Below are 26,145 nucleotides of genomic sequence, written 5' to 3'. Positions count from 1 at the left end.
TAGGAGGAGCTTTGTTACTTGGTGTCCAGCCTCAGAGAAGCAGATTGCACTTGGCCAGAAGCACTTACAAAGGGAGCCGTCCTCCTTATGCATGCCCAGAAGATGCATCATCTGCACTGGAGGGAGAAGCAAAGAAGCAGAGTCAGGAACGTTTTCCCTCACAAAAGAGATCTAGGGCTCAGTCTTCAGGCTTGCTTATATTAGTGGACAAATGTTTACAAATCACTTTCGTTCCCAGCACAGGCTTGGAGTCGACTTGACTTAAGAGCAAATCCTACACCAACTCTGGCTTGTTATGTAACTTGGGGCAGGCCTTTAAACTCTCTCAGCCTCAGTCTCCCATCCAAGTACTAACCAGGACCGACCCCGCTTAGCTTCTGAGATCAGATGAGATCGGGCGCATTCAGGGTGGTATGGCTGTAGATAGCCTCAGTCTCCTTGTCTGGAAAATGGGTGACAATAATAACCCTCTTGGGGTTATGGTGAGGCTTGCATGAGGTCATTCGAGTATGCCAAGGGCTCCAAGCTCTGCCTGTTACTCAGTAATGTTATGAGGTGGGAGGAAGAGGGATACAGAGGGAGAGAAGAGGCTGTGATGATGAAGAGGCCATGTATAGGGTTTTGTCCTCACCCTTCTCCTTCACACTTTTCACCTTGGAGCCGCTGGGCCTCTCCTGCCCGCCCCCCCCACCCCCCACTGCATCTGGGAGTCCCCGTCATTGGCTATGGACTGCAGAGCCGGAGCACTGAGATAGGCAGCAGTGTCCTCTGCCCGGAACCTTCTCTTTCTTTTTTCATTTGAATTATAATTGACATCTAACACTGTGTAGTTGTATAATTGACATCTAGCACGGTGTCCGGCATAATGATTTGATTATTGTATATGTCGTGAAATATACAGTAAGTTTAGTTAACATCATTATGTCACCTAGTTATTTTTATTTTTTTTGTGGTAAGAACTTTTAAGATCTACTCTCTTAGCAACTTTCAAAAAATATAATACAGTGTTGTTGACTATAGTCACTATGCTATACATTACATGCCCAGGTCCTATTTATCTTAGAACTGGAAGTTTGTATCTTTGGAGCTCCTTCACCAATTTTGCCTACCCCTCAGCCACCCAACCCCTGCCTCTGACAACCACCAATCTATTCTTTGTGTCTATACATTTTTTTTTAAATGAAGTTTCATGTGTAAGTGATACCATACAGTATTTGTCCTCAGGTGTACCTAAAGGCATTATGGTCAGTGGACTAAGTCAAAGACAAATACAGTACATGTTTGTGTTATCACAAATGGTGAGATTTCCTTCTATTTATGGCTACATAATATTCCACTCCGTGTGTATATACCTGTACACACACACACACACACAGACACCACATCTTCTGTACTCCTTCAGCTGTTAATGGACACATAGGTTGTTTCAGAACTTCCTCTTTCTAGCAAGGGTGACCCTCCCTCACCCCTGCTTAGGACCTTCCATGACTTCCCATTGTCTGCCTCCTTAGTGGCCACTCTTAGCCTCCAGGACCATCTGCATTTATCTTTCTTCTCCCTAATTTCTCTACTCCAGCTCCACGCTGCCCCCTGATTCAAGTACTTGTTGCCACAAGGTAAGTGACTCAGTTTCTGTGATCCTTCTGTAAGGAATGTCTCTGCCTATAGAAACCCTGCCTGCCCTTCCAGGCTCCATCACTCTGCAGTGGCAGAGGCCCTCTGGCTTCTGAGTGGACTGTGGTTATGGGAGACCAAGACAGGAGTGGGTGATAGCTTTGGAGACAGTAGCCTTGCTTACAGAAAGAGTGTACACCAAACTTTCCGTCAGGCAGACTTCAGACTTCCTTTAATTTGGCAGGCCTCATATTTCCCAGCCCTCTTCTCCAGTTTGCTTGTTTGTTTCCCATTTTTTATCCCGGGTTGCTGGGGGCTTCCTGTCATCCTTCTCTCACTTCAATTCCCCCCAGCCTTTCCCTCATCCCTGGTACGTTTTTCTGATCCAGAGGTTGTGGTCAAGCACATCAGGATTCCTAAAACAACCCTGCTTCCACTGCTGAGGTGTCACAGATTATTTATTATTCTGATGTGTGTGGAGTTACAATCATAAAAAGCCAATTTCTTGGGTGATTTATTGTATTGGGGGCAGGAGCCAGGCTGTATACCATTTGAAGAAATAGATCTGGAAAAGGATTGAAACTTTGGGGAGAATTTATGATCAAACCTCAAGAGACTCTAATTCCGAGTCAGGAGAGTATTCTGCTTGCATAGTCACCGATGTCTTCCGGCCACCTAGGTCAAATGAACGCCTCCTTGTTCTGCCCATGGTTAGAAATCACCCTGAACTATCAGCTCCTTGTCGGTCCTTCAAGTTAGTTCATCTTTGTCTTGAGTCTGATTGGGATGTCACAGATCATTTGAAGGTTCTCTGGTTCCAACTTTTCCACAAAATGGTTTAAAATTCATTCTCTGTGATGAAAGTGAGTAGATTTCAGCTCCTGATATTAAGGATAGCTGCTTGTTGGAGCCGCAGGCCCAGTTTCTTCACTAATATGCTGAGAGGTGGTGCACAGAACAGTTTACTTCTAAGCCTCAGCTTCCTCATCTGCCCAGTGAGGGAGTCTAACCAGAGACTTCCTTTGGTGTCAACCACTGCTAACATCCCATGAAGACACACCCAAGATTGGACTCTAGGTATTGTGTAAAGCCCTCCTCCTTGGAGGGCTATGAGCTCATGAGCACCCTGGGAGAAAGGTAAGGAGGGGCCCTCTATACTTATTCTAACTGTAATGAGAATCTCCACTTTTCCTTCCTTCTTCCTTTCAGAACTCTCCAACGAATTTTACAGACTTACCGGATGAAGAGTGCCTGAGACATTGGTGGTCAACAATCCCTAAGATGGAGAAGACAGATGGTAGGCAGGCTTCTTTGTATTCCCTGGTCTACAGTGAGCACTTGGGTTGGAAAGAGATTATTACTATAAATACTGGATAGCTTAGGGGAAACATGGGAGACCTTCCCCATATAGGCGGTGCTGGGAAATCCAAACCATGTATTTCAGGCATGAACAAGAGAAGGTGGTAGGGAATGAAAATGAAGCCTTATGTTTATATTGGACTTGGGTAATTTTTGGAGTGTTTCTCATCCTTTCTTGGCACCAAGAAGGGAGCAGGATGACCTCCCTCATTAACCTCATTTTAGAGACAAGGCATGATATGGTAAAATGAGCCAACATTCCTACCTGAGTGATCCTCCAAGGCATTTCACTTCTCTGAGCCTCACTTCCTTCATGTATCAGTTAGCTTTAATGCATAACAAACCACTCAAAAAAAAAATATCGACTTAAAGGTATTTATTATTTCTCAAAAGATTCTTTGGGTTGGCCGAGCCTTTGTTCTGAGCTGGGCCAATGTGACTGATCGCTGTTGGACTTATTTATGTGTCTATGGTCTTCTGGGTGACTTGACCTGACGGTTTAGAATGGCCACACTCATATGTCTGGTGGTTGACCCCACATCAGCTGGGGCACTGGCGATGATTTGGCCGTGTCTCTTTTGTTGTCCAGCAGGCTGGCTGAGGTATGTTCACCTGTTGACAGAAGGGTTTTCAAGCACAGTAAGAATAGACAAACTCCTGTGTGCAAGCAACTTTCAAGTCTCTGCATATGTCACATTTGCTGTTGACCCACTGGCCAAAGCAAGTCACAAAGCCAAGCTAGGATCAGTGTGGGAGGGAAGTACACAAGGGTGGGTTATAATTGTGGCTATTTTTATTAATAGTCTGCTACACCTTATCTATGCTTCTGCTGCTGCTGCTAAGTCGCTTCAGTCGTGTCCGACTCTGTGCAACCCCATAGGCGGCAGCCCACCAGGCTTCCCCGTCCCTGGGATTCTCCAGGCAAGAACACTGGAGTGGGTTGCCATTTCTTTCTCCAATGCATGAAAGTGAAAAGTGAAAGTGAAGTCGCTCAGTCGTGTCCGACTCCCAGCGACCCCATGGACTGCAGACCACCAGGCTCCTCCATCCATTCAATTTTCCAGGCAAGAGTACTGGAGTGGGGTGCCATTGCCTTCTCCGACACCTCGTCTATAAGCAGATACTAATACCTACTTCACAGGGATGGTGAAGGACTGAATGAGATAATGCATGTAAGGTTGCTGAGTAATCACTACCTAGCCCAACAAATGTCTCAAGGAATGATCCTCCTTTCCCCTCTCTAGGAAATATGCCAAACGTCATGGACTAGACCCCGATCCCCTGACTTCTAATGAAATGTTTTTTTCCAAATCACTGAATGACAGGAAACAGGAGAGCCTAGATGGCCCTTCACTGGTGCAGGGCTTAAATTCTGGACAGCAGCTCCAGCTCCGCTCTATCCTCCTTTCCAAACGCAGTTACCATCTATTTCAAAAGTCTGCCTCTCTCCCCAGAGAGCTGCCTTTTCAGTGCATCCCTGGAAGTGGTCCCACAGAACACCAGCTAATTCCCTTAATGCCCCGGGGGCCTGTCATTTCTGCTTGCCTCATTTGTCCCTGCTCAGCATCCTCAGCACAGCTGCTTGCCACGTGATCACCCACAACCAGCTAAGAAAGGGACCCCTCCCTTCAGGCCCACACATCTCACAAAATAAAGGCAGAAGAAGGAAAAGAGTTTCCGCTGTCTTGGCCTTTTGAGGAGGCTCATTTAATTCCTCTTCTTTCCGGTTGTAGTTTTGGCTATTTTCTCTCTCCTTTCTGTTTTTCCTATTTCCTCCAGAAACTGAGTATAGGCTTTTGGACTTTCCCCATCATTTTAAATGCCTTCACTTACCTGTCCTGCACTTCACTTTGTCCCTCAGGGCAATGACTGCGGCACCTCCCTCCTTGCCTGGTCTACTTCTAATCTCTTTTCTCGAGTCTGTGTGTAACTCTTAGGCTCATGACTGCATCTGCAGGTTCCTTTTCAAGGTCTGGTGATGTGGGTGCTTTCAGACCAAGACTCTCTAGGGAATCCTAGATGGCTCTGAGCCTCATATCTGTTGCCATTTAGTTGCTCAGTGGTGTCCGACTCTTTTTCGACCCCATGGACTGTAGCCCGCCTGCTCCTCTGTCCATGGAATTCTCCAGGTGAGAATACTGGAGCCTCATATATCCTACTTTTTCCTTCTCCCCTGACTTATTTCCCCAGTTTCTTCAGAGTTGTTTTCTTGGACTCTCACTCCCTCTTGAAGCTGTCATCCTAACACCGAGTTAAATATTCCAAGAGAGCGCTCAGTCTCAGTGAAAACCCACTGCCCCATTTGGAACCAGCTCATCCTTGTTTTTTGGCCCCTTTGTTGAGTACCTGTGTCATGTTCTCTGCTCATCAGTGCCTACAATCACAAAAACTCTTTGAGTTAGGTCTCGTTATTGCTGTGTTACAAATGGAGAGATTAAAGTACAGGGAATTTAAGTAATTTGCCCAGAATCACAGAGGTAGGAGATGACAGAGGCAGGATTCAACTCCAGCCAGTTTGGCTATGTGTTGGTGTGTCTGATCTGAAGTTCATTTCGAGAAGACAGCCCTCCTAATTAATTCGTGCCCTGGCCCAATGCCTGGAATTCTGAGCTCCTGCATACCTATCACCAGGTAGAATTAAAAGGGGCAGAACTTAATGTGAACACAGATCTCGCAGTATATAAGATCAAGATCCTTCATTCAAGGTCCAACATTCCTCTTGCAGTGGGAGAAAGAGAAGGAACACAGAGTGGTAGGTGGCAGGACAACAGTACAGTGTACTTGTGTGTGTGTGTGTGTGTGTGTGTGTGTGTGAAAGAGAGAGAGAGACTGAGAGAGAAATATACCCCTACCTTGGGAAGCACCTATTAAAGCCATCATTGGGGTAACTACTCAGTCTTACAGATTTCTTTGGTTCACCTCAATCTCGCTTGTGGAATACTTCCCCTTTCAATCTGCTGTCTCTCATTTGATGCCTTTTTTGTATTTGTGCTCTGGCCCTGCTCCCAGCGGCTGATGGGCAAATCACTGCATTTCCACCGAATTGAGGCAATAAGCAGATAAATAATGCAGTCTCTCCTTTGTAGTGTTCTTTGCCTTCTGGGTCATAAATCTGCTCCCTATTTAACTTTAGACAAATACCTCGTCTCTGATTTGGCTTGTTCCTGAAGTCCAGAAGGCTGCTAAGTTGACCAGTAGGCTTAAGAGTATAGCAGAGTGCAGCTGGGAAACTAACAGAGAGCAATTGCTGTTATTTATTGAGACTACCAGTGTGCCTCTTTGAGGAAAAGCAGGTTGGTTTAAAAAAAATTAAGTGGGTGAATGGGAACTTAGTTGGAATTTTTTGGATGCTGGAGGAGTATTTACTCCTTTCCTGCCTGGAGTCCAGGTATTTGCACAGAAACTCTGGAACCCAACTTGGACCCATCCCTGTAGGTCAGCACCAATGCCTTGCTCTGTTCCCTGTTGTGACTTAATCGCCCACAGGCCTTGAGATTTTACTTAGCATTGAGGCTGGTAGGGTCGACTGTGTCAGTGTTCAAGGGTTCAGACTTCGTGTGTCTACTTGACTTCTTTAGTTCTTTGGAGATACTTGTACTTCCATAAACACAGTGACAAGCATGTGACACTGGCCAGAAGGATAGATCACACTGGCAAGAGCTCAGCCCAAATATGTCATCACCTTTAAGGAAACAGCAGTCCTATGTGCCCCAGGTAATGCCATCACGTGCACCTCTTCTTGAACCTGCCCCTTCTCTCCATTCCCTTAGCTTGTTTCACTTGGATCATGTCAGCAGTCTCCCAACTGATCCTTGGGTTTCTGGTCTGTCCATCTTCTAATCCTCTGTGAGAATGATCATTGTGAAGTCACATTTTATCAAGTCACTTCCTTGTGTAAAACTCTTTGATGGCTCTCACTGCCTAAAGAGTAAAGTCAAAGCTTGGTGACGAGCATACAAGTGGCTCCCTAATCTGGGTCTTGATGACCTTCCAATTTTGTCTTTTCCTACTCTTCACCGTTCTCTTCCACATTTTAAGTTTCAGCCATATGACTGCAATTACAGAACCCTGAATTACCATGGATTTTCACACAAGGGGCTTCCTTTGTGGCTCAGAAGGTAAAGCATATGCCTGCAATTCAGGAAACTCAGGTTCGATCCCTGGGTTGGGAAGATCCCCTGGAGAAGGAAGTGGCAACATACTCCAGTATTCTTGCCTGGAAAATCCCATGGACTGAGGAGCCTGGTAGGCTATAGTCCATGGGGTTGCAAAAAATTGGACAGGACTGAGCGACTTCACTTTCTTTCACTTTTCACACCTCAAAGCATTTGCTCATTTTCTGACATATATCTGATCTGCCCTGGCTATCTATTGCTGCATAACTAACCACCCCAAAGTTCAGTGGAGTAAAATAATCATGCATTATTAACACAAGCTCAACTGAATGGTTCTCACTTGGAGTCCCTGTTGTCAATGAAGTCAGATGAGGGCTGAGGCTGGAGTCATCTGGAAGTTGACTTACACTGGCAGTATACTTATACCTGGCACCTGAGCCAGGATGTCTGGAACAGCACAGGTTGGCTAGGCATCTCTCTCCCTCTCTCCACATGAACTCTCTATGGGGCTACTTGGGCTTCCTCACAGCATGGCAGTCTCAGGGATGCTGGATCCCTTTATGTGGCATCTGGCTTCCCACTGAGTGTGCATTCTAAGAGACCCACAAGAAACTTAAGAGACTTCTTATGAGCTACCCTTGGGATTTTCTCAGTGTCATTTCTGCTATTTTCTTTTGGTCTAAGCACTCACAGGCCAGCTAAGATTCAAAAGGGTGAAGAAATAGATGCCACGTGTTCATATGGGATTCCCTTGCCTGTCTAGAGAAGGTAGGAACTGATAATGGCCACCTTGGAAATATACAGCCACAATGTCCTTCACTCTCTTATTCTCCTGGAAAATTGCTCTTTATTCATTTAACACCCAGTTACATGGCTTCACTCTTGTGAAGTCATCTCTCTCCAACCAAGGCATAATTAGCCTCTAAGTCCAAGGAAGTTATTCTGAAGAAACTAGGAAAATAAGTCAGGAAGGAAGACTGACCCTTGAGCATGTATCTGTTGCCATCCTTGTCACATTGCATCATACTTGTTGGTGTTTCTCCTACTTGACCATACTTTTTTTGAGAGCAGTGGTATACCTGATTTATCTCTAGTGTCCTTAGGATCTGTCTTAGCAACCAACACAGATGCTCAATAAATTAGTGGTTGAGGTAAGTGAACTGAACTACTGCTATTTTGTCTTTTTTCCCCCAAGGCCTATCACTCTTAGAGTCAAGCAACCAGTTAGATACAAAAGAAATTTGAGAATCCCTTCCTGTGTACCCAGCAAATCAGCTTCCATTAGAGGGCTTCAGTTCTCTCTGATTTGAGCTTCCACAAAGATAGTAACTACAGTATTGAGTGTGTATTAAATGTTTATCATGTGATAGGCATTGTTCTAAGCATGTTATATGTATTAATTAATCAGTCCACAAGTCTCATCTTTCCTATTATTATTGCCATCTTACAGATGATTAGATGTAGGGAGGCTATGCAATTTCCCCAAGGTCACAAAGCTGAGATATAGACCAGGCTCTAGGGTCCATATTCTTGGCCTCTGTGCTCTTCAATAATGTTCTCTCCTGAGCTCAGCATTTCCAGAGGATGTTTAGCAGAATGTCACAGAGATAATAAGGGGTGTCACATGAGGAACATCAAAAGAACGAAGACTGTTTAACCCGAGGAAGAGGCTGCTGCTGCTGCTGCTGCTAAGTCTCTTCAGTCGTGTCCGACTCTGTGCGACCCCATAGACGGCAGCCCACCAGGCTCCCCTGTCCCTGGGATTCTCCAGGCAAGAACACTGGAGTGGGTTGCCATTTCCTTCTCCAATGAATGAAAGTGAAAAGTGAAAGTGAAGTTGCTCAGTTGTGTCTGACTCTTAGCGACCCCATGGACTGCGGCCTACCAGGCTCCTCCGTCCATAGGATTTTCCAGGCAAGAGTACTGGAGTGGGTTGCCATTGCCTTCTTCAGAGGAAGAGGCTACTTGGAGACAAATCCCTATGGATTCAGATAATCAAAGAACTGACTTGTTCTCAGCATCCTCTGTTGTAGTCAAGATCAGTGTGCTTTGGTATGATAGAGACCTTTTTCATTGTGCTATTCCCTGATACTTTGGGCTGCCCTGAAAAATCACGAGTCCCACACTTCTTGGAGGATGTTTGTCAATGTCTCTTTTTACATTAATTGTCCCATATTCCTCCACCACTTTTTTTTTTTTTCCAGTTTGTGAAAAACGTGATATTTCCTTACTTGGCATGAGCTTTTGCAAGTAAAACGTGTTTGTTAAGCACCATGCTTCTTTCTGGTGAAGAGAGTATAGGCTGAGTGTAACTATATGTTCCCTTTCCTTCTGAGCTTCACATACCTAGAGGCTCAGCCATCAGAGGAAGCTTAAATAATGTAGGAAGCATGACTCCTTGATATCTCTGGCTTTAGCAGGATTTAGTAGTACCTATTTGAATAATGCAAGGTTCTCTTTTTAATGTTGAGAAAATTGTGTATCTCATCCGGGGAAAACATCCATAGTCACAATTACCAATTAGTACCCTTATTTGGCAAATTCCTGGCTACTTCAATTCAGCAATTACATGACTCAAACCACAGAAAAACAGTATGAGACTATTTTATTTTTCTGAGTTGAAGGCCCATTCCACAATCATAGCTGAGATGACGTAGTGCAGATTGGAAACTATTCCCTTCACCTATTTCCTTGCAGACATTGACTAAGTCCACACTGATTTAATAACAGGGTTTCTCAGCACAGCCAAAAGTCCGTGAACATCTCAGCATAATTCAGAGGTTGGAACATTTAGGAGAACACTTATATAAGAGCATTAAGTAAAAATCGCACATATTAGGTCTCACCGTCCCACATTTCTTATTAACTTTGTGCTTCTTTTTTACGCCTTCTGTCTCCCAGCCAAAGACCAGTCCTCTCAGGGGGATGAAGAGAAAGACCCTCCAAAGAGCCACCCCTACTCTGTGGAGACCCCATATGGCTTCCATTTGGACCTGGACTTCCTCAAGTATGTGGATGACATCGAGAAGGGAAACACCATCAAAAGGATTCCTATCCACAGAAGGGCCAAGCAAGCCAAGTTCAGCACTTTGCCCCGAAACTTCAGCCTTCCCGACAGCGGGGCTCGCCCCCATGCTGTTCTTTCCCACCCGAACTGGTCCCCCATGGTGTCGAGGAAAGTGTTGGGGACAGAGGCCCGAGCCCAGCCACTGCTCCTCGGGGATCACCCCCAAGCCCCACAAGCCGCCAGCGGCAGCGAGGTGAGCTACCACCGGAAGGCCCTGCTGATGGAGACGGCCAGACAGCTAGAGGCTGCTGCGGCTCCCGGGGAGGCTGAGCTCACCTCCGGGAGTGGACGGCCCCAGCTTCTGAGAGCATCCAGCATGCCGGCCACGCTGCTGCCAACCAGGGCCTCGGAGGACCCAAGCCTAAACTCAGGACCCCCCACCCCGCCCGTCCTCCCTCCACTTCAGGGCGAAGATGTTGTCTGTGATGGTGCCTTTGGGCCCGCGGAAGGATTTGCAGGTTTTTCCAACTCCACTCCGCGAGCAGCAACCCAACCGGAAGTCAGAGAGTCGGGAGACCTAGTACCAGGGATTCCGGAGCTGATCCAGGAGGGGCCTGAGCCTCCAGAAAGCAAAAAAGAGGCTCCAAATCACCTCTCTTTCCCAAGTCCACCTTTCTTGTCCCAGAATGCACTTGTGGTTCTAGAGGATGCAGAAGACCAACAGGAAAGCAGAGAAGCCCAGGTGGTGGTCACAACCCCCAGCTCTCCAACACCAAGCCCCCCACCTCTGCCGTCACCCATCCCTGAGAATGAGCTCCCCCTAGAAGAAATCGAGCTCAACATCAGCGAAATCCCACCACCACCACCTGTAGAGGTGGACGTGAGAAGCGTCGGGATCCGCGTCACGGAGGAAAGCCTGGGCCTTGCCTCCCTGGATCCTGGCAGCATCTCCTGCCTGAAGCAGCAGATCTCGGACCTTGAAGGCGAACTGTCTGGAAGAACTGAGGAACTGGCCCAGGTCAGAGCTGCCCTCCAGCGGCAGGAAGAGGAAATCAAGGCGAAGGGGCAGAGGATTCAAGAGCTAGAGTGCACTGTAGCTCAACTGGTAGAAAAGCTTAGCGGTGGGAACACCAAAGATGCTCAGGGCCAGACTGATGCCATGGTCAACACTGACCCCCTGCAAGGGCTCTTGACCAGACAGTCGTGTGACAAGAGCATTGGGGTTAGCCTTCTGGGCAGCATGGGATCTGAAAGCTGGGGAGCCAGGGGAGAGGGGAATGGCCTCCTGTGGGGGTGGGAAAGTCACAAACGAGGGGATGGGAGCCCAGCAGGACTTGTGTCACCACCCCAGCCATCACTGCCACAGGGCTCTGAGACGGTCCTCATGCCTTCTTTACACAGCTGCCTCTCTACTGAGCTCAGGATCGAAGAGGGAGGTTCTGAGCAGGCAGGAGGTCCTTCGGTGGGAATTAAGGGTCTAGACAGGGGAGTAGGAGGATCTCCAGGGAGTGGTGAGAGAAAGGCTCCCCCAGCAGGGAGGGAGGAGGCTGGTCCAGAGCTGTCGGGGAAGGAGCGCCTTGGAAGGCCACCAAGCTCCCCCACCGACGCCACTATTGGGCAATACGTTAAGAAGATCCAAGAGCTCCTGCAGGAGCAGTGGAGCTGCCTGGAACACGGATACCCTGAGCTGGCCCGCGCCATCAAGCAGCCTGCCTCCAAACTCAGCAGCATCCAGAGCCAGCTACAGAGCTCCCTCAACCTGCTTCTGTCTGCCTACTCGGCCCAGGCTCCACCCCAGAAGGAGCCCCCAGGCCCCTCCTCCTCCCCACCGATGGGTAAATACTGGTGCCTGAGACTGGGAACCATTTCTCCTTTACTTGAGGAGTCAAATGGGAAAAAGGGTTTGAATTGCATGCATATGTTTTTTAAAAAGATTCAAACACATCCGGGAGCCCAATGGAATAAAAACTGATCTCTGGAACAGTGGAGGCTTGGTACCCCTCCTCTTGTCCTTGCTCTAACATTGGGACTGACTGCAGGGCCACCACGTACAGCTGTTCAGATAGCACAGGGCACAAAGATGCCAGAGGGTAAATAGGAGCTGAAACAGCCCACACTTGCCAAGCCCGCAGCACTGTGTCTGCCCAGAGGGGTGCCTCATTCTCATTTGCATTGTGTGCAGGCAGCCCTGGCACTGGCTGTGAGTGCTTTAAACCTCTGCCTTCCTTGACTGTGTCTTGGGCTCTTGCATTCCTGCGGTCCTCCCTACTTCTTGCACATTAGAGGTTTTTTGTAGCCTTGTTTTGGAAGAACATTCTATCGAGATCTGAAATATTTTACTGAACTTCAGTGTGTGTGTGTGTGAGAGATAGAAAGAGAGACTTCCATACTCACATGTGCAAGTCGACCCTTTGGCTGAGCAGCGCTTCTTCCTGTAACAGATCACACACTCTTCCCTGTTAAGTGGAACCATATTTTGCTTTGCTAAACGGGCAGCAACGTGTTAGTCTGCTTCCTGCCGCAGAGCACAAATTGGCTTTCTCATTATTTCGGTGCTGGTTCTAGTCTTAGCCCTTGTGAATTGCCCCTTGTACCTTTGAGAACAGCAAAATAAGATGTGTGCTCTTGCTCATGTGTTTTCCATGCCTGCCCCACATCACAAATATTAACTGACTTGTGAGCCAGGAAGGGCCTCTGAGGTGCAAAAGTGGGTGCTGGATCAGGGGTCGGGAGGCCTAAGTTCTGCTGCTGCTCTGTCATTCACTCAGCACATCTGAGCCTCAGATTTCCCCAGACTGAGTTAGGGACAACAATGGCACCCACGCCACCCACATGGTTCAATAACTCTCCAATAACTCTTCTCTGTCATCTTCATGTAGAGGGCTTGTAAACAGGAACAATTTGACTAGCATTGACCAGAAGTCCGACGCCCCTCAAAGACCCTCAGAATATTTTATTTATATTGCCTAGTTCCTGTTCTACCCCTTCACATACCTCCAGCCTGTGTCCCCTCAAAGCGAGGGTCACAGTTCTGTTGCACTCGGGGGTATTCCCCAGATCATGCTAACCTATGATGTTGTGTCTGCCTAGAGATCTCCCCGTCGACCAGCCTTAAATCCATAATGAAAAAGAAAGACTATGGCTTCCGTGCAGGAGGTAATGGGACCAAAAAGAACCTTCAGTTTGTTGGGGTTAACGGTGGGTAAGCATCGCTCGTGAAGCCCAGACTGCCCTGCACACCACCTCTCCCACTGTTGTCCTGAACACTCTTTTCCTAGGGGAAAGCATCTGGTTTTCATTCTTCTTCAAGGGAATTAATCTCAACGGCCCTTTAAAATTCCCTCTCGGGTTTGCATATGTTTGGCTGCCTGCCAGACGTGGTAGTTCTGTTGGATCCTGTGCTCTTAATATGTCTTGGCTTTTGTGTCCCTGGGGCCAGGATTCAGTACCTTCTGGGAGTTGGGGGACACATGAGCCCTTGAGGGAAGACATTTAATCTGAACCACAACACTGAATCGACAAACCCTTAATTTGTAGAATTTAAAATTTCATCCTTTTAATTTTTTCCTTCCTTTGACTAACTTATGGCAAATCAAACTGATGTTTTTTAGGATGAAGGAAAACAACCAATGTCTGTTGACTCAGAACTTGAACGAGACCTTATATAGGGTAGACAGTAAACCACTGGATTTAGAATACTTTCTCAGTCAGTCATTTAGCGAACATTTATTAAATACCAATGATGTGTTTGGTGGTAGGGATAAAAAAGTTCAAATAAATCATGGTCCTTGCCCTTAACTCACACTATGGACCTGGGTAGACTTGAAACAAAAAAGTAAAGAGAAAGCTTGGACAGGCTGAGCTGAACTCTAGTTGAGAAAGAAGCAGAGGATGGTAGGAAAGCCCACAGGGATGTGCCTGGGAAGTGCCCAGAAGAGATTGGAACCCTGGCTAATTTGGGTTAGACCAGAAGGAAGACACCAGATTCAGACAAGGGTGTCGTCACTACTGTTTGATGTTCTGTGAGGGCAACATCAGAAAAGACAAAGTGGGGTCATAGGTGGGTTGCTGTTCCCACTCCTTCAGCTGTCAGATATTGTGGCCCAGGAGAAACCACTTTTTTCTTTTACCACTTTTCTTTCTGTGTCCAGAAAGGAGAATCAGCCTAATCTCAAAGCCTAAAGCAGGTCCTGCCTCTTCCCCTGCTTAAATACTTGCAAAAGTGCCAGCTTTGTGCCAAAACCTGGAAGTCTGTCTTGTAACTATAACATTCCTCGCCCCCCTCCACAGGCTCTGGCCTTTCTTCACTCAAACATGCTGGGTTAGGCTGAGCTTGGGGATTTTGCATTTGCCTTTCCCTCCACTTAAAGAGGAGGAAGTGGCAACCCACTCCAGTATTCTTGCCTGAAAAATCCCATGGACAGAGATACCTGGTGGGCTACAGTCCATGGGGTCGCAGAGGTGGACATGACTGAGCAACTGAGCACACACACCATTTAAAGTGCTCTTTTCTTTTTTTTTTACACATGTATTTATTTTTTATGCATTCTTTTTAAAATATTCTTTTTCCATTATGGTTTATCCCAAGATATTGATTTTTTTTTTTAAATGCTCCTCTTGCAGATAACTGTCAGTACATGTCACTCTGATGTGATGGTTCTCAACCTTGACTGAACCTAGGAAACCCTGGGGCATCCTTGAAAAATATCAATGCCTGAGCCCCTCCCAGATGAAAGACTCTGGTTTAATTAGTCTCAGGTGCAGTACAGCTATTGGAAATTTTAAGTACCCTCAGATAGTTCTAACATGCTGCCAATGTTAAAAAATTCTGCTCTAAATAAAGTGGCCCCTCCTCCCATCACAGTATCCCATGGCCCACTACTAGTTTATCATTGCTCTTATGATTATCTGAATACATTGTTCATGTGTTTATTTTCTCCCACCCCCTACTTAGAGATTCAGCTCAGTTAGGACAGGGATTTTGGAGTTTTCATGGAAACAATTCTAAGATAAAGAACTGTTTGGTAAATTTAATATATCCCCCCACTTTCTTAATCACGAAAACAAAAGGTTGTTCCAAGCACAGTAGAGGAAGAAATATCTGGGGTTTGAACAAGACAGAATGCAAGCATACCAGCGAGCAGGTTGGGTCTGCAAATTCATTCAGCACAGGGTCCTTGCATAGGGACCGCTGTTCAGAGAGAGAGCATGAGAATGGCACCGGTCTCGCCTCGTCTCTGTGGAAGTGTCCAGTGGGCCAAGAATCTGAAGTCTTCATCTTATCTGGAGCATCCTCCATCAGAGGTCTCTTGTTGACCATCAGCAGAGAGATCAATAAGTCTTCCAGAACTTTCCTCCATGGTGTCTGGTGTACCACCTCTATAGAGTTGCATATAACTGAACATAAGGATCATTGCTAGGGTGGGAAGGCCACGAGTCACGTGACCTACACCCACACTTTTGCTCTTCCAAGCTGTGGATGAAATAGCGACTGAGAAAGGCAGGTGCTAGGTTCAGGATTCCCAGCTGTGTCCCAGGAGTAGATGCAGATGGTTCCACCCTTGCCAGGGGTAAGCTGGGCTAGAACAGGGGTCTAAAGAGAGGCTTCACTATCACCCGGAGATGTGAGGATTTGTCAGGCAATTCAGAGAATTCAGTGTAGGGGTCGGGGATGTTTGCCTAGATCTGGTTCCCTCTTTGTACGGGACATTAGGATTCCAGAATTAAATGCTTTCATGAGAACCTTGGATTGCCTTTCTGAATCATCTGAATGCATGGCCAATTAGGCCATGGGCTATTTGTATGTTTGTTGCAAAGAGCTTAGTTAATTACCTTTACTCTCCAATGGCCTCTAGTGTTAGAGCTCTTAAAAGCATGCTCCTCTGACAGTAAATTTCCTGGGAGTCCCCTTGCCCAGGCCTGCAGGCGTAGACAATGAAGGACAAGGTTAGTGAGCAGGCCAGTGTTATCTAAAATCCACTGAGTTCTCACCTGTGTTGACATGAGCACTGGGCAGGAAGCACAGAATGAGTGACCCTGTCTCCTTCGACAGCTATGAGACCACCTCGAGTGAGGAGACCAGTGGTGAGGACAGCTCCCCAGAAGACTTGTCTGACAGCGAGGCTGAGAAGAAATGTGATGGCCCAGAACCCAGGCGGGGCAAGGATGCCCACCTCAGCTGTAGGGTGGGCCAGGGCACCCCTGAGGGCACCCGCGACACAGACCAGGAAACTGGGCCTGGCGAAGAGCTCCCTCATCCCAAGACTGAGAGGTAAGTTAGATGGGGACCCATGGGGCACATGATCCTTTGAGAAAGAGTGAGTGTATTTGTTCACCTTTGTATCCAGTCATTTGTTTATTTGTTAATTCTTTTATCCATCTATTCAACAGTATTTATTTGAGTTTCTAGTCTATGCCAGGTTCTATGCATTGGTTGACTGAAACAGATCTAACTCCTGCCTTCATGGATTATACTGTCATAGACAGAGCTCTGCATATGAAGCTAACATGGTCCTAGCACTGAAAATTAAAGGACTTGACATGCATTTTCTTGATGTAATCCTTTTAACAATCTGTAAGGTAGTAATTATTAGAAGACCCACTTTATAGATGTAGAAAGAGAGGCTTAGGGAAGTTAGGTGGCACAACTAGCAGAGTGAGTATTTCAACTTTGGTTCTTCCTTTTGGGCTGCTCTGGGTCTGTATTGTAGCATGTGAGTTTTCTCTAATTGTGGTGTGCTATGGCTTCTTCTGATGTGGAGCACAGGCTCTAGAGTGCACAGGCTCAGTAGTTACATAGCATGGGATAAGTTGCTCCGTGGCTTATGGGATCTTAGTTCCCTAACTGGGGATCGAACCCGAGTCCCTTGCATTGGAAGGCAGATTCTCAACCGCTGTATCACCAGGGAAGTCCTTTGATTTAGGTCTTTTGTAATTCTCCCACATGTTTTTCTGCCTCTCTCATTGGCCATGCTGACATAACCTGGTCTTTTAAAGTGATGGGAGGTCATTTGGCATGATGATGAGAATACTGTCTTTGGAGTGGACATACTTGCTTCAAATCCTACATCTGCCACAGTATTACTTTAGACAAGGTACTTAAGCTGTGGTCGCCTCAGTTTCCTCATCTGTAAAATGTAGCAACCTGATAGATTTGGTCTGAGGACTAAATGAGAAAAAGTATGTAAAATGCCTGGTGCAGGGCCTGCCACATAGTAGATTCCCCGTAAATGGGAGAAGTGAGAGTAGTAAGTGCCATTAATTATCATTATCGCCATCCTCAACCCGGTTGCTGAAGAAGAGACAGGAGTGAATGGCAGCTGACTGTCCAGCAGGGCCACAGGGCTGCTCCATCATAGCAGCGCTGTAAGGACTTGGTGAAAGTGGGGCTTCATGGTGACCAATGCCATTGACTCCCAGCCGAGGCCTGTCAGTGCCAAGCCTGCCCTTTTACCAGTGCAGCAATAATGCGTATCATTGAGAGTGCCCAGGTGCTATCAATTTTCATTCAATTGACTCTATTAGTGCTTACTATATCCTTCATGGAAGAATAACCTGAAGAAACTTAATGCTGTGGAGTGGGTCCTTTGCATTTTTTAAGTCACTCAGGCAGAAAACGTTTGCTCCAAAGTCAGAAAGATAACCCTCCCTTTCCCAGGATGTCAGGAATTACAGTGGGGCCCATGGCCCCCTAAAATGCTTTGGTGATCTGACCTCATCCCCTGAAAACAGCAGGATCCAAAGGGAAATATGCTTGGCTCATTCTTCAGAAGAGTTCAGAAGTCAGCCCTGTTCAGAAGTCAGCCCTGTTCGACAGGAGGCTGTATTCACTCAGTGTTTCTGAGGAATGCCCCTGACCCTGAGAAGTTGCCTAGTTTGGATGTCTGAGTTGCTGAGAAGTGAAAAATGAGAGTGAAAGTCAAGGTAGGGAACTTTTTTTTTTTTATCAAGATGGAGACTGATACATATATATATATATATGAATTAATTTTTTTCTTTAGATATAAACCCTCAGAAGAATTCCTTAATGCATGCCGGGTATTGAGCCAACATCTGCCAGAAACTGGGACGACCACTGACCAGCTCTTGGTACTCTGATTTGTCATCATCATGTAAAGATTTCTGTACTGTTTAAGCTGTTAGTTCCACTCGACGACTTGGGTCTTGCAACTGAGGAAGCTTTGTGGGTGTGCTTGGGACCCCTCTTTGCTGTGTGCTATCTCATTTGCCCAAACTCTGCTGCCCAAGGTGATGGATTGTGTTGAGAAAGTGGAACCTGTGCATGTGTACAGGAACCAGGGCTGGGGCTCAGAGGCATTTACCAAATGTTATTAGGCATCCCGCCCCAAATATGTCATGGGATCATTTGTGGCTTAGGCTCAAAATTACCTCACAGTTTGATAGAACTGTGGGTAGAGAGAAAAAGAGCAGGTGGAATGGAAACCTTGGTTCTGTTCCCCGGACTGCCATCTGTGAGATACTGAGTGAGTCAGTTCAATGCTCAGGGCTCTGGTTTCCTCATTAATAAAATGAGGGTGGTGAACCGCACGTCTCCACTTCCTCAGGCCCTGGCATTTTGTTACGTAGTCCTGACTGTTTTTCTTGAAGTGCACCTGTGGGTCAAGAGACCAAAAGCAAGCAAATACATCTATTTGCTCCCTAACACCATCATGGCCCACAGAGATTAAACATTTAAGGATTAATTTCTGCTTTAATCAAGAGGTACTGATATAGACGCATTTTCCCATGTCGTGAGGGCCACGGATAAGACCCAAAATGTAACAGTATGTAAGCATTTTTAAAGCCCATTTTGTTCTCCTTTGCAGAAAAGCCTTAGGAGTAAAAACGATCGATTAGTCCATTTTCATTAGTATTTTATCTTCGCTGATTTGGCAAATAACTTGTTCCCAGATTGTTAAAGAACCAATATGTGATCTGGATATTGATTAAAACTCCTGCTACTTATTCTTCAATGAATTACAGAGCTAAGTTATTTCCTAGATCTTCAATTAAAATCTTCCAGTATGTTCCTTAATATTAGGGTCTTTCTCCAGATTCTTCTGAAGATTCCATAGGTAAAGGAGATATTCTGATACATAAAAAATGTTTCAGTCACAAAAGAGTCCACTGATTCTGTGTAGAAAAGCAGTTAGAGGACATGCCAACCTGACGTCACACACATTAGGATCAAAGCACAGAACACCCCTCCCCACCTTAGAGACAAAGCAGGGTGTGCAGGGACCTCATTTGGCAGAGCATGAGAGGTTGGAAACCAAGCCCTTTTTTCAACCTCATTTTGTAGATAGCACGAGAAGGATTCAAAATGTATTAGAACTTCCAAGGCCATGCAGCTGAGCCAGGACTTAAGCCTGGGCCCTACAAGTTTAGTGACTCCCAATCCAGTGCCCTTTCTGGAATGAATATGAACTCATCTCTTACAATCACAGGCCCAGTGTTTCTCCTTCCCTTTAGGAAAATAATCTAATCATATTCCATTTAAAACACTTAGGTCATGTCACGTGCAGAGTTGGTGTCATTTGCTCTGGGACTCTCCTTACTCGGAATACTGCAGAGAGTGGGATCCTGCCATGAGCTGTTTAACCATTTTCTCTGAAAGTCCTAGCAAAGCTTCAAAGCCAAAAATATTTCAAGCACATCTGTTTGGATTTTACTTCATGCATATGTTGGGCATGTTGTTTGTCTTAGCTTTCAGTGTGCATTTTTCCCATTAATGTCGTGACTCTCCAGCTATGCCTGTTAAAAACATGCAGGTACCCCAGTGGAGTCTGGGCTAGTCAACACAGGCTGGTGTAAATGTGTGAAAGAGGGGGTCCTGGTTATCCTGTGCTTATGGGGAATGTGATCTAAATGTACAGTGGACTCAAGCTGTCCCCAAGTGTCGTGTTACTGGTTGTTGTGCTGCTCTCCCAGTCCTCCTGTCTACCTGACATGATGGGGGAGCCAATCCCACAGGTTCAAAGAGTGGTGCTGGGTACCCCTGCACCCTGCTAGCTCTGAGCCCTGCAGGAGTAAATTGCAGTGAGAGTTGGAGGGAATTGAAGGGATATACATGGAAGGAACCTAAGCTGACCTTTCCCAGTGGAAACTGACACCCCAGCTGGAGCACCTGGGTAGGTAACCTTCTGGAATTGGAATGTGTTGGTATTTCAGAAGCAGAGCTTGAACACCATCAGTCAAGAGTGGTTCCGCATCTCCAGCCGGAAGTCATCCAGCCCTGCCGTAGTGGCCTCCTACCTCCACGGGGTCCAGCCTCACTCCCCACACTTGCTAAAGCTGCTTGTCAATCTGGCTGACGGCAACGGGAACACAGCTCTTCACTACAGCGTGTCCCACTCTAACTTCTCCATCGTGAAGCTGCTGCTGGAGACAGGTCAGAAACGCTGGCACCTGTGCTACCTGGGTCCCTCTCTGAAGGGCAGTTCTGTTACCACTTCTTTGCAGCAAGGAGCTTTTTCACTGTTCTGAATTCCTCCGGTACTCTAGGAGCTGGGCCAGACCATTTTGCCTTTATTATATCATGTATTCTTCACATTTGTGATGTAGGTATCGTTATTCTCATGTTACAGTTGAGGAAACTGAAGCTCAGAAAGTTATAAAATTTGCTCAGATCACAGTGCTGGTAAGTGGTAGAGTCAGACTTTATATTCAGTTTGTCCAATTCCAGTGCTATACCACACTTCCTCTAGGAAAGGTCACATTTTACCATCTTCATAAGTACTTTTTAACTTAGGCCATGCAAATGTGCACACAGACATTCAGTTGTGTCCACCTCTTTGCCCTGGAGTCTGCAGCACGCCAGACTTCCCTGTCCTTCACTATCTCCTGGAATTTGCTCAAATTCATGTCCAGTGGGTCAGTGATACTATCTAACCATCTCATCCTCTACCACCTCCTTCTCCTTTTGTCTTCAGTCTTTCCCAGCCTCAAGGCCTTTTACAGTGAATCGGCACTTTACATCAGGTGGCCAAAGTATTGGAGCTTCAGCTTTAGCATCAGTCCTTCCAATGAATATTCAGGATTGATTTCCTTTCAGATTGACTGGTTTGATCTCCTTGCAGTCCAAGGGACTCTCAAGAGTTTAAGGCCATAGCTCCATTTAATCAATTTGACTCAATTTGATTCATTCATGCTTCCTCAGATATGTGTAGACTATGTATGATGTCCATACTGCCTACCACCACAGATGTGACCTACATGGAGCTCTTGCCTTCCCAGGAGTTTACAGCTTGACAGTCAGGATGGAGCAGGATGATGACTCCCAAGAGAGAGGTGTAGAGTGTGATTTCAGGACTGAAAAGAAGGGAGATAACATTCTGCTGAGAGAGCAGGAAGGGCTTCCTTGGTGGCTCAGATGGTAAAGAATCCACCTGCAATGCAGGAGCCCTAAGTTCGATCCCTCGATCAGGAAGATCCCTTGCAGAAGGGAATGGCAACCCATTCCAGTATTCTTGCCTGGGAAATCCCATGGACAGAGGAGCCTGGTGGGCCATGGTCCATAGGGTCACAAAGAGTCAGACACAACTTAATGACTAACACAACACTTAGAGAGCAGGGAAGGTGCACTGCAATGGGTAGTTTCCTGCAGACAGAGAAATGTCCCAGGCTAATGAAGAGGATCATGTCAAGAAGGAAAAAGATTGTTCACTGGATCTAATACTGTACTACAGTGTCTCTGGCAGATGAAGCCAAGATTTGGCAGGTTTGGAAAAAGGTCACTGGTGACTTTGGAAACAATTGTTTCAGGGGATTGTTAGAAGGAAACTGGATTGCAGAGATCTGAATATATTTGTTGTCTGAGAATTCAAGAGAGACACACAGAGAAAGAGAGAGAGAGATGAAGAGAGAGATTAAAGATACAGAGGAGAGAAGATGCTTGATAGAGCATGGTCTTTCAGGAGCTGGAAAAACCTGGAATCCACAGCAGAGACAGATGAGATCAGCCTAGGCAAGCTGCTGGGATATTTATTTTTTCTGAGATGGAAGCAAAAGGAAAGGAGGTGGGCGAAGGTCCAGAGAGATGTTGAGGAGGAGAAAAGGGAAGTGAGCATTAGATTCTTCATTGTTCAGGATCTGGAGAAAGGGAAGACTCTTCCCTCTGGTGGAGAATCATTGCAAATGGCCTTGACCCTCTTAGGAGCTGGAAAAGGCAGTTAAGAGTCAAATAAAGACCTTTGTGTCTGCTGATACAATACCACAGGGCTTGTAGTGGAGTTTCAACGGAGGGTGTGACAATATCAAGCAGTCTAGGAGTGGTGGTATGAGTGCAGGGTGATGGGACTGACTGAAGGTGTGTGGGTCCCCGTCAAATGTCATCTGTGAGTTTAGGAAAGCTGTATGAAGGATATTTAGGATGGTACCTACAAGAGATATAAAACCCCAGATGATATCCATGGATTAGGCCCTCCCTCTACTAAGCCTCTGGCACCTGAGATCTCATTTAGTCTTCATAACTATCCTGTTAGTAGAATGATTATCCCTTTTTTTATAGACAATGAAAGTGACTCTCAGAAAAGTCAACAGATCACGCAATGACTAAGCGCACTGCTGGGGTTTGAAGTCCATACTGTGGAATCCAGGAATCAGAGCACATGCTAGATGTGTAATCCTAATTTAGAGACTACAGGGGAAGTTTAAACAGGTGTCAGGAAGTCCAAATTCCAGATCCAACAACTTTCCTGCAATGTGAATCTTATTCCCCTCACCCCTCCACCGGCTTAAATCCCTCCCATGGCTTCCCCTTACTCTTGGATCAGAAGGCGGCTTCCTCAGCCTGACCTTCAGGTATCCCAGATGGTCCAGGCCTGTCTGCCTTTCCTTTCTCTGCAGCCACCATGTACCCTCCTTCCTTTCATTCCAGCCACATGGCCTCAGAGTCACCACACTCATTCCCACCTTGGGACTTCTGCATTTTCTTTCCATCTGGATCCTTTCACCTGAAACTCTTTTCATGACTGGTCCCTTCTCATTGTTCAAGTCACAGCTCAGATGTCACCTCAGAAAGTGATCCATCTAAAGTGGCTGCCCCATCTCTCTCTAGTGGAACATCCTATTTCTTTCGTTAGGTGATCTCTGCTTGTCACTTCTATCTGAGTTCTAATCGAACTGAGCTAACGCAGGAGAGGCTCTGCCTGTCTCATTCCTTTCAGTATCACCAGCACTTGGTTCATTTCCTGGCTCATGGTGGGTGTTGAGTGAAAATATTTGTTAGATGAAAGTGTGGATGGATGACTCCTGGGAGTTAGATTAAATTCCAGTAAGTTTCCCATTCTTCAAAATTCTCTTAAGTAGCCTTGAGGCTCTTTACCTGTGTGGAAAGGTGATGTATGTAATGATAACCTCAACTTCTTTCTGCATCCCACATCATCAGAGGAAGATAAAGTTACATTTCTAACATTCTTCATGGATTCATGCTGTTGCTGCTAAGTCGCTTCAGTCGTGTCTGACTCTGTGTGACCCCAGAGACGGCAGCCCGCCAGGCTCCCCTATCCCTGGGATTCTCCAGGCAAGAACACTGGAGTGGTTCACCATTCCATGGATACCATCAACATGGTAGCTCAGTTGAGAAAGACACCCTCCTATGCCTCTGGGTTCCAATTATTGTATTCAGTCTTAGGGCTTTTCATTATGGAACATGTATAACAGCAACGCTACTGCTTAAAAGGCTTCCTGGATGGTGTTAGTAGTAAAGAATCCTCCTGCCAATGCAGGAGACTCAAGAGACACACATTCAATCCCTGGGTTGGGAAGATCACTTGGAGAAGGGAATGGCAACCCACTCCAATACTCTTGTCTGGGAAATCCCATGGACAGAGAAGCCTGGTGGGTTACAGTCCATGAAGTCACAAAGAACAGATCACCTTTGATTTGGTTGTTATAAATTTCTGCTGATGTTTTCTGAGATCCAGTCAATACTCATCAACCATAAAGTGGTTTGGAAGCTTTTCCCTTTAACATGCTGAAATAGCTAAACAGCCACAAGCATAAAGAATGGGGTGGGTGGGTTGCTTGGGGAGATGGTCTGAGAGTCCCATTCCTTTCCCTCACTGTAGAAGGGGTGTCGAGGAGGGCAGATCTGTCCCACTCCCAACTGGGCCCCCTTCCCAGCCATTTGTGCAGAATCTGGAAAGCACATTACAAACTGTAAAAGGCTGCACCGAAGTGACTCATCGTTATTGAGAATAGGGTCATGGGTGCACCTCCACCAGCCTAGTCCTTTGTGAACCGTGCTCTATTTTACCGAGACACCTCTGTAGAGGAGAAGCTGGCTGACTCAGAGAATGTTCAGTCAAGAGTCTGCCCCTCACCTCTGGGGAGGGCTGGTTTGCTCACTGGAGCTGCTCAGAAACATTGCCTTGAAAGTGTGTGTGGGGGGTCCTCAGTCCTTTTTCAGAGCCCCTGGGGGGGGAATTAGTCATTCTACTGAGTTATAGGTCACGTTTCTGAAGAGAGTATAGAGAGTTGTAACCTGAGGCTCATTTACACATCTTAAAAGCAAACATAAAATAGTCATGGAGTAAAAATTTTAAAGTCATTAACCAGGCAATGCAGATAGATATTCCCATCTTTATCAGAACGGGGTTATAAGGCATTGAATGGGGCTGATATTTGCCTTTCATAGCTCAGTTGGTCATGACAGTGGTCAGGGAAGCTTCAGTGAGGAAACTGCTGATTCATGAGCACAACTGTATCCATTGGCATCCTGGTCCATTATGACACATTTCTGAAGAATTGTTTGGGGTGGAGGGACTGTCAGCCAAATATTATTTTTTCCCCTTGCACAGAACTTATGAGTAAGTCTAACTAACATTTTGTCATAAACCAGATTTGTTTTAATGAATATCTGAGTCTTCAAGAGCAAGTAGTAAGGATGTGACGATAAGAATACCATTCTGGACAATAATAGCAGGAACAGTTAATGCTCATTGAGTGTTTATTATGTGCTAGCTGCCATTCTAAGTGCTCTTAATATATTAACTCATTAAATTTCACAGTAACCTTACAGGTTCTTTTATTATCTCCCTTTTACAGAAAAAATGCTAAGGAAGTCTCACACTTGCTCTACTGAGGTAGTTTTATTACTGGCCTAAAGAGACACAGTTTTTCTCCTGAGCAACAGCACAGGGAAGATTTAGTTTTTCACGCTGTGTGTGTGTGTGTTAGTCACTTAGTCGTGTCCGACTCTTTGTGACCCCGTGGACTGTAGCCCACCAGGCTCCTCTGTCCATGGGATTCTCCAAGCAAGAATACTGGAGTGGATTGCCATTTCCTTCTCCAAGTTGTACACCCCTTAAAGGGCTTCCCTGGTGGCTTAGTGGTAAAGAGTCTGCAGGAGACATGGGTTCGATCCCTGGGTCAGGAAGATCCCCTGAAAAAGGAAATGGCAACCCACTCCAGTATTCTTTGCCAGAAAGTTCCATGGACAGGAGCCTGGTGGGCTACAGCCCATGGGGTCACAAAAGAGTTGGACACAACTAAGCAACAACAACTGCCCTTAAAATGTGGGAGCCTTCAAGGCAACAGGCTGATGATCTCCTCCATCTCCTTTGGTGGGGACGGATGTGAATGCATATCCCCAGGGTTATGAAGCAGAAATTTCCCTTGAGTTCTCATGTAATACTTCATCTTAAAAATATGCCAGTTTTCCATTCTTTTGTGAAATGTATATTCTTAATTGCTTTAATATAAAGATTTGTGAAGTGTTTTTCTATTGTACTTCTCAAATGAGTTGGTTATTCCCAGAAGATTTCTGTGTTTATCCTGGGGCATTTTTTCATCTCCTCTGGTCCATTTCACAAGGTATCACTAGGCCTTTGAAAGGACCTACAACCACAGCCAGTAGTTTATGAGTTATACGTAGACACAGAGCAAGACCCGAAATGCACACCTGAGGGCAACGTGAGGCTGTGTGAGTGATGGGCTCTAGCATCAGATAGACCTGACACCCAGTGAGTGAGTCCTGCTCTCGATTCTCCTTCACTGGGGCATTGATAGAGTTTCACTCACCTTCTTCGCTCCACTGAAGGACACCTT

The 26,145-nt window shown here is 46.1% G+C and overlaps 1 protein-coding gene across 5 annotated transcripts in view; it reads left to right on the top strand.

Moving 5' to 3' along the window:
• Nucleotides 1-26,145, top strand: part of KANK4 (KN motif and ankyrin repeat domains 4) — a 75,478-nt gene that overhangs the window by 36,985 nt on the left and 12,348 nt on the right. For 3 of the 5 annotated variants that reach the window (XM_086390294.1, XM_086390296.1, XM_086390295.1), the window contains 6 exons: nt 2,824-2,911; nt 9,990-11,930; nt 13,186-13,297; nt 16,148-16,366; nt 18,096-18,183; nt 20,266-20,485. In XM_086390294.1, the coding sequence (XP_086246420.1) occupies nt 2,896-2,911; nt 9,990-11,930; nt 13,186-13,297; nt 16,148-16,366; nt 18,096-18,183; nt 20,266-20,485 (2,596 nt within the window). In that variant the 5' untranslated portion in view covers nt 2,824-2,895. Of the gene's footprint in view, nt 1-2,823; nt 2,912-9,989; nt 16,127-16,147; nt 16,367-18,095; nt 18,184-20,265; nt 20,486-26,145 lie in introns of those variants that run through there. The other 2 variants (XM_086390299.1, XM_086390297.1) reach the window with 2 other exon arrangements.

Source organism: Bos grunniens, chromosome 3 (assembly GCF_055505025.1).
Source record: "Bos grunniens cultivar Pamir isolate PY7600 chromosome 3, Bosgru_T2T1.0, whole genome shotgun sequence".
Classification (NCBI taxonomy): Eukaryota; Metazoa; Chordata; class Mammalia; order Artiodactyla; family Bovidae; genus Bos; species Bos grunniens.
This window is presented reverse-complemented; position numbering and strand designations above follow the sequence as displayed.